Source organism: Patagioenas fasciata, unplaced genomic scaffold, assembly GCF_037038585.1.
Source record: "Patagioenas fasciata isolate bPatFas1 unplaced genomic scaffold, bPatFas1.hap1 Unplaced_14, whole genome shotgun sequence".
NCBI classification, from domain to species: domain Eukaryota; kingdom Metazoa; phylum Chordata; class Aves; order Columbiformes; family Columbidae; genus Patagioenas; species Patagioenas fasciata.
The window spans coordinates 337,245-352,022 of record NW_027288555.1 but is presented as its reverse complement, the minus strand read 5'-3'; the positions used below and the strand labels follow the sequence as shown (position 1 = coordinate 352,022).

General features: G+C 57.9%; 1 protein-coding gene and 1 long non-coding RNA gene across 2 annotated transcripts in view; one reads left to right on the top strand and one right to left on the bottom strand.

Moving 5' to 3' along the window:
• LOC139826752 (uncharacterized) overlaps window positions 1-2,938 on the bottom strand; it is a 31,026-nt gene extending 28,088 nt beyond the window's left edge. The window contains exons 1-2 of the long non-coding RNA XR_011736882.1: window positions 2,873-2,938; window positions 1,983-2,042 (exon numbers count right to left, since the gene is read on the bottom strand). This is a non-coding gene — a long non-coding RNA (uncharacterized lncRNA). The remainder of the gene's footprint in view (window positions 1-1,982; window positions 2,043-2,872) is intronic.
• Window positions 2,939-12,608: 9,670 nt separating this feature from the next.
• The window catches only part of LOC139826743 (dynein axonemal heavy chain 9-like), a 56,263-nt gene continuing 54,093 nt past the window's right edge, over window positions 12,609-14,778 (top strand). Inside the window, exon 1 of the mRNA XM_071803143.1 lies at window positions 12,609-12,761. Within this exon, the coding sequence (XP_071659244.1) occupies window positions 12,609-12,761 (153 nt within the window). The remainder of the gene's footprint in view (window positions 12,762-14,778) is intronic.

The window sequence follows — 14,778 nt, the reverse complement described above, 5'->3', positions numbered from 1 at the left end:
GGATGTCACGATGGGCACTGGGGAAAAGGGGGGTCCCCATGGTGTCACAATGGGCCCTGGGGACAAAGGGGTCCCCCAGATATCGCAATGGGCCCTGGGGACAAGAAGGGATCCCCAGGATGTCACAATGGGCCCTGGGGACAAGGGGGTGCAGTGGATGTCACAATGGGCCTTGGGGACAATGGGGGGTCCTGGAATGTCACAATGGGCCTTGGGGACAATGGGGTTGCCCAGGATGTCACAATGGGCCCTGGGGACAATGGGGTTGCCCAGGATGTCACAATGGGCCCTGGGGACAATGGGAGTCCCCAAGGTGTCAGAACGAGCCCTGGGGACAAAGTGGAATCCTGGAATGTCACAATGGCCCCCAGTGACAAAGGGGTTCCCCATGGTGTCACAATGGGCCCTGGGGACAAAAGGGGTCCCCAGGATTTCACAATAGCACTGGGGACAAAGGGGGGTCATGGGATGTCACAATGGGCCCTGGGGACAAGGGAGATCCCCATGGTGTCACAATAAGCCCTGGGGACAAAGTGGGGTCCTGGGATGTCACAATGGGCTCTGGGGACAAGGAGGGTCCCCAGGATGTCACAATGGGCCCTGTGGACAAAGAGCGTCCCCAGCATGTCACAATGGGCCCTGGGGACAAAGGGGGTCCCCACGGTATCAGAATGGGCCCTGGGGACAAAGGGGGGTCCCCTGAATGTCACAATGGGCCCTGGGGACAGTGGGGGGTCCTGGGACATCACAATGGGCCCTGGGGACAAGGGGGGGTCCCCAGGATGTCACAATGGGCCCTGGGGACAAAGAGGGGTCCCCTGAATGTCACAATGGGCCCTGGGGACAAGGGGGTGCAGTGGATGTCACAATGGGCCCTGGGGACAATGGGGGGTGTCCAGGATGTGAGAATGAGTCCTGAGGACAAGGGGAGGTCCCCATGGTGTCACAATGGGTCCCCAGTGACAAGGAGGGGTCCCCATGGTGTCACAATAGGCCCTGGGGACAAAGTGGGGTCCAAGAATGTCACAATGGGCCCTGGGGACAAAAGGGGTTGCCATGGTGCCACAATGGGCCCTGGGGTCAAAGGGGGTCCCCATGGTGCTACAATGGCCCTGGGGACAAAGGGGGGTCCTGGGATGTCACAATGGGCCCTGGGGACAAGGGGGTGCAGTGGATGTCACAATGGGCCCTGGGGACAATGCGGGGTGTCCAGGATGTCAGAATGAGTCCTGAGGACAAGGGGAGGTCCCCATGGTGTCACAATGGGTCCCCAGTGACAAGGAGGGGTCCCCATGGTGTCACAATAGGCCCTGGGGACAAAGTGGGGTCCAAGAATGTCACAATGGGCCCTGGGGACAAAAGGGGTTGCCATGGTGCCACAATGGGCCCTGGGGTCAAAGGGGGTCCCCATGGTGCTACAATGGCCCTGGGGACAAAGGGGGGTCCTGGGATGTCACAATGGGCCCTGGGGACAAAGGGGGTGTCCCCATGGTGCCACAACGGGCCCTGGGAGCAAGGGGGTGGCCAGGATGTCACAATGGGTCCTGGGGAAAATGGGGGGTGCCCAGGATGTCACAATGGACCCTGAGGACAAGCGGGGGTCTCCATGGTGTCACAATGGGCCCCAGTGACAAAGGGGCCCCCTGAATGTCACAATAGGTCCTGGGGACAATGGGGGGTCCTGGGACGTCACAATGGGCCCTGGGGACAATGAGGGATCCCCAGGATGTCACAATGGGCCCTGGGGACAAAGAGGGGTCCCCTGAATGTCAGAATGGGCCCTGGGGACAAGGGGGTGCAGAGGATGTCACAATGGGCCCTGGGGACAATGGCCCTGGGGAACGGCTCCTCCTCTGCATTCATTAAGAATTAACACCCTCAGCAGCGCTAATTAACACCCCCCCCACCCCCCCATATCCCCGCTACCCCCTAATTACCCCCTAATTCGCGCTAATCACCCCTAATTCCCCCTCATTACTCACCCAGCAGCCCCTCGATGTCCGCAGCCGCCATCTTGCCCCGCCGGGAGGGCCACAAACCACCTCAAAATTGACCCAAAATAGCGCTTTTTCAACCCAAAACCCTCCCGCTGAGGCTCCCCGAGCTGTGTCCCCAAAGCCCCCGCTGTTGTCACCTCGGGAAAAGCGCGAAAAAAGCGGCCCCGGGGGTCCCCGCGCTTCGTTTCGCGCTCTGAGGGAAAGCGCGGGAAAACGAGCGGAGACGGAAAGAGCTGAGCGGAGCCGAATGGGCCCGAGCGGAGCCGAATGGGCCCGAGCGGAGCCGAATGGGCCCGAGCGGAGCCGAATGGGCCCGAGCGGAGCCGAACGGCGCCCGAGCGGAGCCGAATGGGCCCGAGCGGAGCCGAATGGGCCCGAGCGGAGCCGAGCGGAGCCGAACGGCGCCCGAGCGGAGCCGAACGGCGCCCGAGCGGAGCCGAACGGCGCCCGAGCGGAGCCGAACGGCGCCCGAGTCCCGGCCGGGGCCGAACGCACCCGAAGGGACCCGAAGTCTTCCCGAAGGGGTCCGAGTGGAGCCGAACGCACCCGAAGGGACCCGAACCCACCCGAGTGGACCCGAACCCACCCGAAGGGACCCGAACCCACCCGAGTGGACCCGAACCCACCCGAGTGGACCCGAACCCACCCGAAGGGGCCCGAACCCACCCGAAGGAGCCCGAACCCACCCGAGTGGACCCGCACCCACCCGAAGGGGCCCGAAGTCTCCCCGAAGGGACCCGAACCCACCCGAAAGTGCCCCAAAAGGCGCCAAACTCCCAAATCCCCCCCTTTTTACCCCAAAACCCGTGTTCCGCTCCCCCCCCGGCCCCTCCTCTTCCTCCCCCCCCAACTTTCTCCCCCTTTTCCCGCCTCACGATCGTTTCCCGCCGCGGCGGCGGCTGCGAGCGAGGCCACGCCCCCTTCCTCAGGCGGCGGTCAATGGGAAGGGGGGGGGTGCGCGGAGGCGGCTCCGAGAGGAGCCGAAGATACACGAAGGGAGCCGAAGGGACCCGAGGGGACCCGAAGGCACCCGAAGGGACCCGAACGCACCCGAAGGGACCCGAGTGGGGCCCGAACGCACCCGAGGGGACCCGAAGGCACCCGAAGGGACCCGAACGCACCCGAAGGGACCCGAGTGGGACCCGAACGCACCCGAAGGGACCCGAGGGGACCCGAACACACCCGAAGGGACCCGAAGGGACCCGAGTGGGGCCCGAACTCACCCGAAGGGACCCGAGGGGACCCGAACGCACTTAGGGGGCTCCATGAGTCACTTATGGGTCACTATGCGGCACTCCTGGGTCCCTAAGGGGGAAATTATGGGGGTCTATGGGGAGTTCAGGAGGGACCCAGGAGTACCCCAAGGGACCCAGGAGTACCCCAAAGGACCCAGGAGTTCAGGAGGGACCCAGGAGTGCCCCAAAGGACCCAGGAGTTCAGGAGGGACCCAGGAGTGCCCCAAAGGACCCAGGAGTGCCCCAAAGGACCCAGGAGTACCCAAATGTGTTGTGTTTTGTTTTTTCTCTCTTGTTTATGTCCTCTTTTACCTGAAATGGGACAATGGGGGCAATGGGGGGCAATGGGAGTCAATGGGATCAATGGGGATCAATGGGGGGCAATGGGGGCAATGGGGATCAATGGGGGGCAATGGGGATCAATGAGGATCAATGGGGGGCAATGGGGGGCAATGGGGATCAATGAGTCAACGGGGTCAATGGGGGTCAATGGGAGTCAATGGGTCAATGGGGTCAGTGGGGTCAATGGGTCAATGGGGTCAATGGGGGTCAATGGGGTCAATGGGAGTCAATGGGGTCAATGGGTCAATGGGATCAATGGGGGTCAATGGGGTCAATGGGGATCAATGGGGTCAATGGGGGTCAATGGGAGTCAGCGGGGTCAATGGGGTCAATGGGATCAATGGGGGTCAATGGGGCAATGGGGTCAATGGGGTCAATGGGTCAATGGGGATCAATGGGTCAATGGGAGTCAATGGGGTCAATGGGGGTCAATGGGGTCAATGGGGATCAATGGGTCAATGGGGTCAATGGGTCAATGGGAGTCAATGGGGTCAATGGGTCAATGGGATCAATGGGGGTCAATGGGGTCAATGGGGATCAATGGGTCAATGGGGGTCAATGGGGCAATGGGGTCAATGGGGTCAATGGGGCAATGGGAGTCAATGGGGTCAATGGGGATCAATGGGTCAATGGGAGTCAATGGGGTCAATGGGGGTCAATGGGGTCAATGGGGATCAATGGGTCAATGGGGTCAATGGGTCAATGGGAGTCAATGGGGTCAATGGGTCAATGGGATCAATGGGATCAATGGGGGTCAATGGGGTCAATGGGTGTCAATGGGGGTCAATGGGGTCAATGGGGATCAATGGGGATCAATGGGGGGCAATGGGGGGCAATGGGGATCAATGAGTCAACGGGGTCAATGGGGGTCAATGGGAGTCAATGGGTCAATGGGATCAATGGGGGTCAATGGGGTCAATGGGAGTCAATGGGAGTCAATGGGAGTCAATGGGGTCAATGGGTCAATGGGATCAATGGGGGTCAATGGGGTCAATGGGGATCAATGGGTCAATGGGGGTCAATGGGAGTCAGCGGGGTCACAGTATCACAGTATCACAGTATGTTTGGGATTGGAAGGGACCTCAAAAGATCATCCAGTCCAATCCCCCTGCTGGAGCAGGAACGCCTAGGTGAGGTCGCACAGGAAGGTGTCCAGGCGGGCTTTGAATGTCTCCAGGGAAGGAGACTCCACAACCTCCCTGGGCAGCCTGTTCCAGTGCTCTGTTACCCTCACTGAGAAGAAGTTCTTTCTCAAATTTAAGTGGAACCTCTTGTGTTCCAGCTTGATCCCATTGCCCCTTGTCCTATCATTGTTTGCCACTGAGAAGAGCCTGACTCCATCCTCCTGGCACTCACCCTTTATATATTTACAAACATTAATAAGGTCACCCCTCAGTCTCCTCTTCTCCAAACTAAAGAGCCCCAGCTCCCTCAGCCTTTCTTCATAAGGGAGATGCTCCACTCCCTTAATCATCTTTGTTGCCCTACGCTGGACTCTCTCCAGCAGTTCCCTGTCCTTCTTGAACTGAGGGGCCCAGAACTGGACACAATATTCCAGATGGGGTCTCACCAGGGCGGAGTAGAGGGGAAGGAGGACCTCTCTCGATCTACTGACCACCCCCCTTGTAATACACCCCAGGATGCCATTGGCCTTCCTGGCCACAAGGGCCCAGTGCTGGCTCATGGTCATCCTGTTGTCCACCAGGACCCCCAGGTCCCTTTCCCCTACACTGCTCTCTAATAGCTCATTCCCCAACCTATACTGACCCTGGGGTTGTTCCTGCCCAGATGCAGGACTCTACACTTGCCCTTGTTAAATTCCATCAGGTTATCCCCCGCCCAACTCTCCAGCCTGTCCAGGTCCCGCTGGATGGCAGCACAGCTTCCAGTGTCAGCCACTCCTCCCAGCTTAGTGTCATCAGCAAACTTGCTGATCGTACACTCAATTCCCTCATCTAAATCATTAATGAATATATTGAATAATATTGGCCCCAGTACTGACCCCTGAGGCACTCCACTAGATACTGGCCTCCAACTGGACTCCGCACCATTGACCACCACCCTCTGGCTTCTCTCTTTAAGCCAGTTTGCAACCCACCTCACTACTCTATTGTCCAGACCACACCTCCTCAATTTAGCTGTGAGGATGCTGTGAGGGACTGTGTCAAAGGCTTTACTGAAGTCAAGGTAGACCACATCCACCGCTCTGCCATCATCCATCCACCTTGGTACATTCTCATAAAAGGCTACGAGGTTGGTCAAGCATGACTTACCCTTGGTAAAGCCATGCTGACTGCCCCTAATGACCCTCTTATCCCTGATGTGCCTTGAGATGACACCAAGGATAAGCTGTTCCATTACTTTCCCAGGGACAGAGGTGAGGCTGACCGGTCTATAATTACCCGGGTCCTCCTTCTTGCCCTTTTTGAAGCCTGCAGTGACATTTGCTTTCCTCCAATCCTCGGGCACCTCTCCCGTTTCCCAAGACTTGGCAAAAATGATGGAGAGCGGTCCGGCAATGACTTCAGCCAGCTCCCTCAGCACCCGCGGATGCATCTCATCTGGGCCCATGGATTTATGGATGTCCAGACTATTTAATTGTTCCCTAACCCAGTCCTCATCGACTAAAGCAAACTCCTCCATTGACCTGGCTTCATCCGGGGTCTCAGGGGTACAGGGTTCCCCAGGACAGCCTCCAGCGGAGTAGACAGAGACAAAGGCGGCATTCAGCAATTCTGCCTTCTCTGTGTCTTCTGCCACCAGGGCACCCACCTCATTCATCAGTGGGCCTACATTGCCTCTGGTATTAGTTTTATCTGCTATGTATTTGAAAAAGTTCTTCTTGCTGTCCTTGACCCCTCTCGCCAGCTGTAATTCTAAGGAGGCCTTGGCTACCCTAGCTGCCCTCCTGCATCCTCTAACAGCAGCCTTATATTCCTCCCAAGTGGCCAGTCCCTGCTTCCATGACCTGTAAACTCTCCTCTTCTGCTTGAGCATACCCAACAGATCCCTATTTAACCACGCAGGCCTTCTGGCTCCCTTCCTCGACTTCCTACGTGTGGGGATGCTCTGATCCTGAGCATGGAAGAAGCAATCTCTGAATGCAATCCAGCTCTCTTGGGCCCCTTTTCCTTCAAGCAGTCTTGCCCATGGGATTTCCCCCAGCAATTGCTTGAAAAGGCCGAAATTAGCCCTGCCAAAGTCCAGGGTTGCAATTCTACTTGCTATTCTGTTCCTGCCACACGAGATGCTGAACTCCACCATCTCGTGGTCACTGCAACCCAGGCAGCCCTCGACCTTTACTGCTTCGACCAGACCCTCTTTGTTAGTGAGGATGAGATCCAGCAGTGCACCTCTCCTGGTCGGCTCCTCCACCATCTGCATGAGGAAGTTATCATCAATGCGCTGGAGGAACCTCCTGGACTGTGGCTGGCTGGCTGAATGGTCCTTCCAGCAAACATCAGGGAAGTTAAAATCACCCATAACAACCAGGGCCTGTGACTGTGAGGCCACTCTCAGCTGCGCATAGAAGGCCTCATCAACTTCCTCAGCCTGATCTGGTGGCCTGTAATAGACACCTACAACAGTATCACCCCTGCCAGCCTGTCCCTTGATCCTGACCCATACACTCTTGACTCGTTCCTCATCCGCTCCTGGGCAGAATTTAGTACATTGCAGTTGCTCTCTCACATAGAGAGCAACTCCACCACCACTCCTGGCTGACCTGTGTTTCCTGCTGGCAGAATGTCTCACAGCCCCACTGAGGAGGGCAGGGGGTGGGAGATGGGAGCGCGTTTCAGTTTCCAGATCCCAGGACAGAGCCCAAACCATCCTGCCCTTGAAATCCCATTCCTTGAGCTGCACAGCTGGTGGGCTTCTGTGGACAATCATGTTAAAAAGCATCCTTCAAGTGTTTGTGTAATACGTCTAGGAATGTCAGTTTTTAAAGAAAAATAAAAGTTTAACAGGCTAATATTTAAATATCTGTAAAATAGTACTCTGTATCCGTGATAGCCCCTCTGGCAATGACAATTAAATAGATATTTGCACTATAAGGCATGATACCCCACCCACAAGCAGACATCTAAGTGGTTCAGATGAAGGGTGGTCTGGCAAACGTCACCTTTGTGTCCCCAGGTGCACGGACACTGCTCATGTGCCTCTGCAGAGAGTGGCAGGAGCTGGATCCCCTTCTCGGGACAGATTCCTTCCAGGAGAGACACAGACACAGGGGGAACTCATCAGGGCTTTACGGCATTTCACTCGGCATCAGTTTTGACACATTGGGTGCTGTCCTGTGACTGCCCTTTCTGCACAAATGATCATAAAGAGACAACCATTTAGTACAGCATGGTCATGAAGGGGCTGTTATGGACAAGAAAGCTCACCATGAACTCTGGAGAGAGAGAGGAAGTTTATAACAAGCACCAGGAAGAACCAAGAAGCTCGAGGCCTCTTCTGAAGAGCGGGAGGCCTGAGCAGCCGTGCTTGGCCATGTGTAGGTGTGGGAGAGGGTCAGGGCCTGTCAGGGAGAAGCAGTGAGATGGCTGATGGCTTCAGTGAACCCTTCCAGCCATGTCTGAGCCCAGAAATGGAAAGCAGTTGATGTCTGCAGGTGGAGGAGGAACAGGAGGAAGATTTTCCTGGGAATATGGAAGGAAGAAAGGCCTCTCTTGGGCTGATCATGTATGGCAGTGCCATTTGCATGCTGTGGGCATGGCTGTGCCTGGGAGATGGGGAATGGCTGCTGCTGGGGTGTTTGTGCTCAGCCATGGCCCATGAGCTGACCCTGCCCTGCTCCTCTCTTACACTGCCCACACTTGGATGGTCCTCAGGAATCATCCATGAGCCTGGTGGATCCATGAACCTCCTGGAGTGATGGGTATGGATCCAAATAGAGGATTCAAGCAAGTTTGGGACTGGGACATTGAGGTGATTGGTGACCATTGCCAGATGTATGAAAGAAGCTGGATGAGTTGTGAGGAACTCACAGGCATTTGCAGCTCCACAGAAAACCAGAGCCTTGCACTTAAAACAACAGCACAGAAAACCCACCCCAAAACACAAAACACTCACACTGACCACAGGAAAAGCCTTGGAAAACACTGGAGAAAAATCTACCAGGTCCCAGGGGTCAGGGCTCAGCCATTCTGGTGATGAACCAGCATCAAGGGCTCACATGGCATCAGAGCCACCTCCACACGGCCCTCACCACCTGTAACCAGTGTCTCCAAGTCTTTCCTTCACCGGTCTCCAGGGACAGGGACCTGCACTGGTTGTTTCCTTCACAGCTGTGTCAGTGATGGCCCTTCGTGGGGTCCCAAACACCCTCAGAAACCTGGGGTTTACTTCTGCCTTTCACTTCATGAGAGGTTTGTTCATTGTTTCAGTAGCTGCAGTTCAGGATCATGGCAGCAGAGGGCTCATTAACATCTGAAATGCTCTTACAAGCCAAGGCTCTGTGCATCTTTTTCCTAAAGGCTTCAAGTCTGTTGTTGATGATTAGGGAGATTTCAGAAATAGTAAAACAGAGAGCATTTCCATAATAAATAGCAATAAAGCTAAATTTCTTCTATTTCCTTCCATGCTCAGTTTTCATTTTCTGTAATGGTGTCTGAGTATCTGAGTTGCCTCAGGTCACCCTGACTTGAGCCCCATCCATTGCTGGGTTTTCTCCAGACTCCTGAGTTTCGGAATGAACTCCCAGGAGACCTTGCTGGTGAAGATGGGGGCAAAGAAGCCGTGAAGAACCTCAGTCCTGTCTGATTGTACTCTTACAAAGTTCAGCAGGAGGCCCACGTCTCTTGTTTTAAGGAAACTGTGTAAGCTCGTCTTGCTGCCTTCATTCTCCCCTGCAGCGATGAAGTTCAGATCAGCTTTGGCATCATCTTTACATCGATGGACAAGGTTTCTGAATTCCTCCTCTGCAGCTTCCCCTGCTTCCACCTCCTGTGTGCTGCCTTTTTGCCCTGGAGCTCCATCAGTTCAGATGAGCAGCCTCACGAGATAAATGCTTCTTTTCATGGGTTCTCAAAGAAATCATTCTTGTGCTTGGAGCAGCCTGTCCTGTAAGGCTGCTCTGGTTTCCTGAGCTTCTTCACCTTTCAGGCCTGCTTCCACGTAACCACCTCATCTGCCATCCCCCAGTACGTCAAAGCCTTCTCTGCAGCCCACCAGGCTGTGCTCTGCTGCTGGCCTTCCTCCCTCCCCTCTGGTGCCTGGGACCCCACTGTTTCCTGGTCACAACAGCCAAGGTGGACACTGACGTTCACATCCCTCACCAGCTCTTCCTTCTTGATCAGGAATAGATCCAGGTGAACATCACCCCTATTGGCCCACCAGGCAGACATGTTAAGAAGTCGGCCCAAGATCACCTCCTGGCCAGTGAGTGTCAGGGTCATTACAGTTCTCCATAGGAACCTGCTCATTGACTGGAGACATCCTAAGGTTGCTGACAGAAGATGTTTTCCATTTCTTCTCCACGGTCAAGTAATTTGTAACATCCAACTGGATGTACACGGCTAAGTCTTGGAACTGGGAGTGAGAGTGGCTGGGCACCTCACCTCACTGACTCCTGAGTCACCCATGTCAGGAAGACGTTGTCAATGAGCTCCAAAACCCTCCTTGTCCCCAGCCAGGAACCTGGGAGGTGTGGGACCATAGTCCTGCCCTTGGCCTTGCACAGCCCCACATCACACTGTCCCGGAAGGGCCCTGGGCAACGTGTGAGGGACAGGATCTGCCTTCCCAGGGCTGGGGGTCAGGGCTTGGCCCTTTGGTTAATGAAACACATCCAGGTTTACTCAGCATCAGAGCCACCTTTCACTTCATTACCCTTTGTTCTGCTTCAAGTTTTCTGTCCCAGCTGCCCTGGGGATGGTTTCTCAGCTGTGTCCCTCAGTGGGATTCTTTAACATTACAGGAAACTTTGAAGTTTAGATCTGAGTTTGACTTCTTCAACTTGCCCTCAGGGTCTGAGGTTCATGGACTCAGCACCAAAGCCACCAGAGGGGTCATTAAAGCGCCTTGGGCTGCTCCTGTGCTGCTGAGCTGGGCTGGGCTCCTGGGACAGAGGGAGCTCCTGGCAAGCGGCAGCGCTGCAGAGAGACAGCTCTGCCCAGGAGCAGCTCCTCTGCACACGCAGCAGGGCTGAGGGCTCTGCCTGGGGATCTCAGGGAGACGAGCAAGGCAGAGAGAGATTAAAGGTGGTCAGGACTGGGAGGATGACTGAGAGCTCACTGGAGGAGAAACCTTTGCAGCCCTTGCCATGGTAAGTCTCTGGGTGCAGGGCAATGCAGCTGTAGCTCCTGGAGGCATCTCCTAAAACTGGCACAGGCACAGCTCGTGGCATCTGTAAGGAGGGGGCTCTTGTCAGGCAATGTTGAACAGCTGTGAAGCCGGGTGAGCACCCAGGGGTGCCCAGGGCTGTCCTGCAGAGCAGGGTCCCTGCACCCCAGGGCTGTGCCAGGGCAGGGACTCTGCCGCCTGCCAGGGTCAGCGCTCAGCCTGCCCGGGGAGATCCCATGGCAGCAGCTGTGGGTGGAAGGAGCGACCCCCGGCAGGGCAGGCAGGGAGCTTGTGGGGTTGGAGGGTGCTGTGTGGGTCAAGGCTGCTCAGAGCTCCAGATCAACCCCACGGACATGGCAGAGGGTCCTTCTGAACAAGGACATCAAGACAGCAACAGCTGCAAGGGAAGGAGTCTGTGCTTTCAGTTTTCCACTCTTGGTTGTCTGGGTGTGCAGTGGGAGATGGGGATTTATTTCTCTCTTTGGAGAAGACACTGAGACCCCAGTTCTCGTTAGGACTTGTCTGAGCTGCTCCTGAGCCCCTGCACACACAGAGCTGCCCCTGGGCAGTGCCAGGCAGTGTGAGCAGGACAGAGCTGAGCACACAGCGGGTGGGACGGGGTCTGTGACACGGACAGGGAGCAGACCCAGGGACAGAGACACAGCTGCAGGAGCACAGACATGGGCAGGAAGAGTTAACTGCTACCAGAAATGCTGGGGACAGGATTTAGGAACCTCTCTCACATCCCCTGCAGTGCAGACACATTTCCCAGTGCAACCCCTGGTCTCCTCTCCTCTCCATCAGAGCCTCTGCCCCGAAGCCATGGGGTCCAGGTCCTGAGTCTCCACCTCAGCAGCTGGACCTCCAGGGGAAGGGTTCCTGGAACGTGAAACACAAAAAAGGTGCTAAAAGTACTTGCTCTACAGTGTCATTTCATGAGTGGCAGCAGCACAGTCGGGTAAGGAGAAGGTTCCACAGCATGCCCGTCTGCCTTTCTGTCCTTGCTTTATTTCTCAGAAGCACTGCAGTGTTCTTCCCTGTTTCTCCACCTGTTCCTGGAGCTCTTGCTCTCTGGGGTTGGGGTGGGACATGCAGCTGAAATATTCCCATGGTATGCATGGTCTTAGGAGCAAAGCACCGTGACTCAGCCTAAGTAGATCTGCCGCTTATTCTTTTGTACTGCCAGCAGATTGTGGAAGTAGAGTATAAAACCCATCCTTATGGAGAGATCTGTGCATTTTAGGCTTAGTCTAAGTAAGTGGGACCGGCGGGCAAGGACTGAACCGGAACGGCGGGGCGGTTGGTCCTACGCAGGGACAGGAGCTGGACGCGACCGAGCGAGCCTCTCGCGGGTGGCTGCGGGACAGTGTACGCGACTCTACGAGTCGAGCTTTTCGACCCTCGCGATCCGTGCACACGCTCGGCGAGTCCGTGTCTGGAGTTTCGGGGCTCGCGCGTGGCGTGGGGATGCGGGTTTCGTGGCGGTGGTTTTTTTTTTTTTGGTGGGGGTTTATTTCGGCAGGGGCGGCGGGGTCGTGGTGGTGTCGTCGTGCCCCCCACCCGCACCTGCCGCCGCCGCCGTATAATTTCACTTCGTGTTCCGGCTCAGACTGCACGGCGAGCACAAACACCCCCCCCCCCCGCCCGCACCCCAAAGCGCGGTCTCTCCCGCCCTCGCCTTGCCCCCCGCCCCCTCCGGCCCACCCGCGGGAAGGGCCGGAGGGGGTCGGCAACTGCGCGCGCCGCGCATGCGCGCTCTCCCCGCCGCCCGGCAACCGGCCCCCTGCCCCCCGCCAGGTGCCCAACGGTCAGTCGCTCGGAGTCAAGCCCGTCGGGCGGGCGGTCGCGGGGAGGCCAGCGCGGGAGCGTCTTGCCGATCGGCCGAGGAACCCCGCGCGCGGGTAGGCAGGGAGGCAGGCGGGCCGGGACGGGGAGACGGGGACGGGGACGCGGTGTCTCTATGCCTCCCCGGGGGGAGGCAAAGCCGCTGGCGGGGTCGGTTTCTTCTTCAGCCCGCGGCCGGGGCGGGCAGCGGGCCGAGGGACCGAGCGAGCGAGCCACCGAGGAAGAAGCGCGGGAGGCGGCAGCACGGGCAGGTGAGGGGGTTAGGCCTCCGACAGCGGGGCTGAGAAACCGCGGGACGCCCGCGTGCCCCGTCCACCCCCGTCCACCCCCCCCCGCCGTCCACCCCCGTCCACCCCGGGCACGGAGCCGGCAGGGACGCCCCGGCTTCCCGGGGGGGAGGCGAACTCGCTGGCGGGGGGTGGGGAGGACTTGGACTACTGAATGTATTAACTGAACAAAGCACGGGGTCGTACGTGGCACAAACAGTAAACCCAGAAATGCACATACGATCATGAAGCCTATTTTCTTCCACCAGGCTCCCCCAAATAAGTTACCCCACCAATGGCTAGTAAGTACAGAATTCCACTTCTGTACTGGTACATGTGCAACGCGTTTTATCTCCTCTGCTATTTTCATTATGGCTTCCCCATCGTTATCTCTTTCCAAACAACACTCCGAAGTGTTCAGTTTCCCACAGACGCCCCCCTCTCTTCAGCTAAAAGACAATCTCACGCTCCCTGATTTTGGTACACTGCAGCTCTGGTCTGAGACAATTGTCTCGCTATGAGATTCGGTGCCTCAGCCGTCTGGTTGCTTATTATTTCAACCACTGCTTGCAACCGAATAATTTGGTTTAGCATATATATAGGGGTACGGGATCCCCAGTTTCCACCCCCCGCAGTGAATCACTCCCTGACAGCCGGGCAGGATGGGGGTCTCGGGCCCGGTCCCACTGCCCTGGGCGCTGAGCAGGCAGCAGCTGCAATAAATGGTGATGGGCAACCAAGCACTGGTGTGGTCTGAGTGGGGTTCCATGGGGCAGGATGGGAGAAAGCCCCACTGTGTTTGCTTTTTCAGGAGAAAAATAAGTGCTAAAAAGCCACTTTGGGGGTGCCCAGGTGGATCCAGTGGTATCCAGACCCCCCCCCAGAGGGAGCATCCCCCAGCACCCCCAAGTCCTTCGCAGGGCTGCTCTCAGGCCCTCCATCCCCAGCTTGTGTTGATACCCGTGGTTGCCCGGGGCAGCTGCGTCTCCCAGGCGAGCTGGGTCCCGCCCCGGCCCGCCCCCGGCTCCTCGCAGTGTCCCTTCCCCCGGGCAACGCGGCTCTTCCCCGCAAACACCCGCCGGTGCCGGCCGGATGGAGCAGGCGGTGGAGCCGGTGCCCGGCGCCGAGCGGCTGTGCCGGTGCGCGGCGCGGGGGCTGGGGGTGCCGGCGGAGCGCTGGGAGCGCTGGGCAGGCGGGGAGGCGGCGGGGCCGGTGCTGCGGAGCTTCCTGGCGGGGCCGGCGGGGCCGGCGCTGCTGCTCTGGCGGGGCCCGGCCGGGGAGCTGGAGCTGGGGCCGCCCCCGCCGCCCCCCGCCGCCCGCCGCAAGGGGCTGTTCTTCCTGCGGGCCCCCGGCGCCGGCCCCGGGGAGCTGCTCTGCGGGGACCTGCCCGCCGATGCCCTGCGGCACTTTGCCGCCCTCGTGGAGGAGGTGAGGATGAGGGGCCGCGGGGGCAGGCTCAACAGGAGGAGAAATTTGTTTGCTGGGAGATGGCAGAGCCTGGCCCAGGCTGCCCAGGGCGGGTGTGGAGTCTCCTTCTCTGAGACATTGAAACCCGCCTGGACCCACCTGTGTGATCTGCTCTGTGACCCTGCGTGAGCAGGGCTTGGACTGGGGGATCTGCAGAGATCCCTTCAACCTAACCAGGCTGGGATCCTGTGAGGCCTGGGCAGCCCCGGAGGTGCAGAGGGAGCCCTGGCACCCATGAGTACCGGGTGCCCCTCGCACATGGCAGCGGGGAAGGTGTCCCCTCCTACAGACAGGCTCCTTGGCCTCCCTCCCTTCTCTGCTGATGCACTTGTACCCTTAA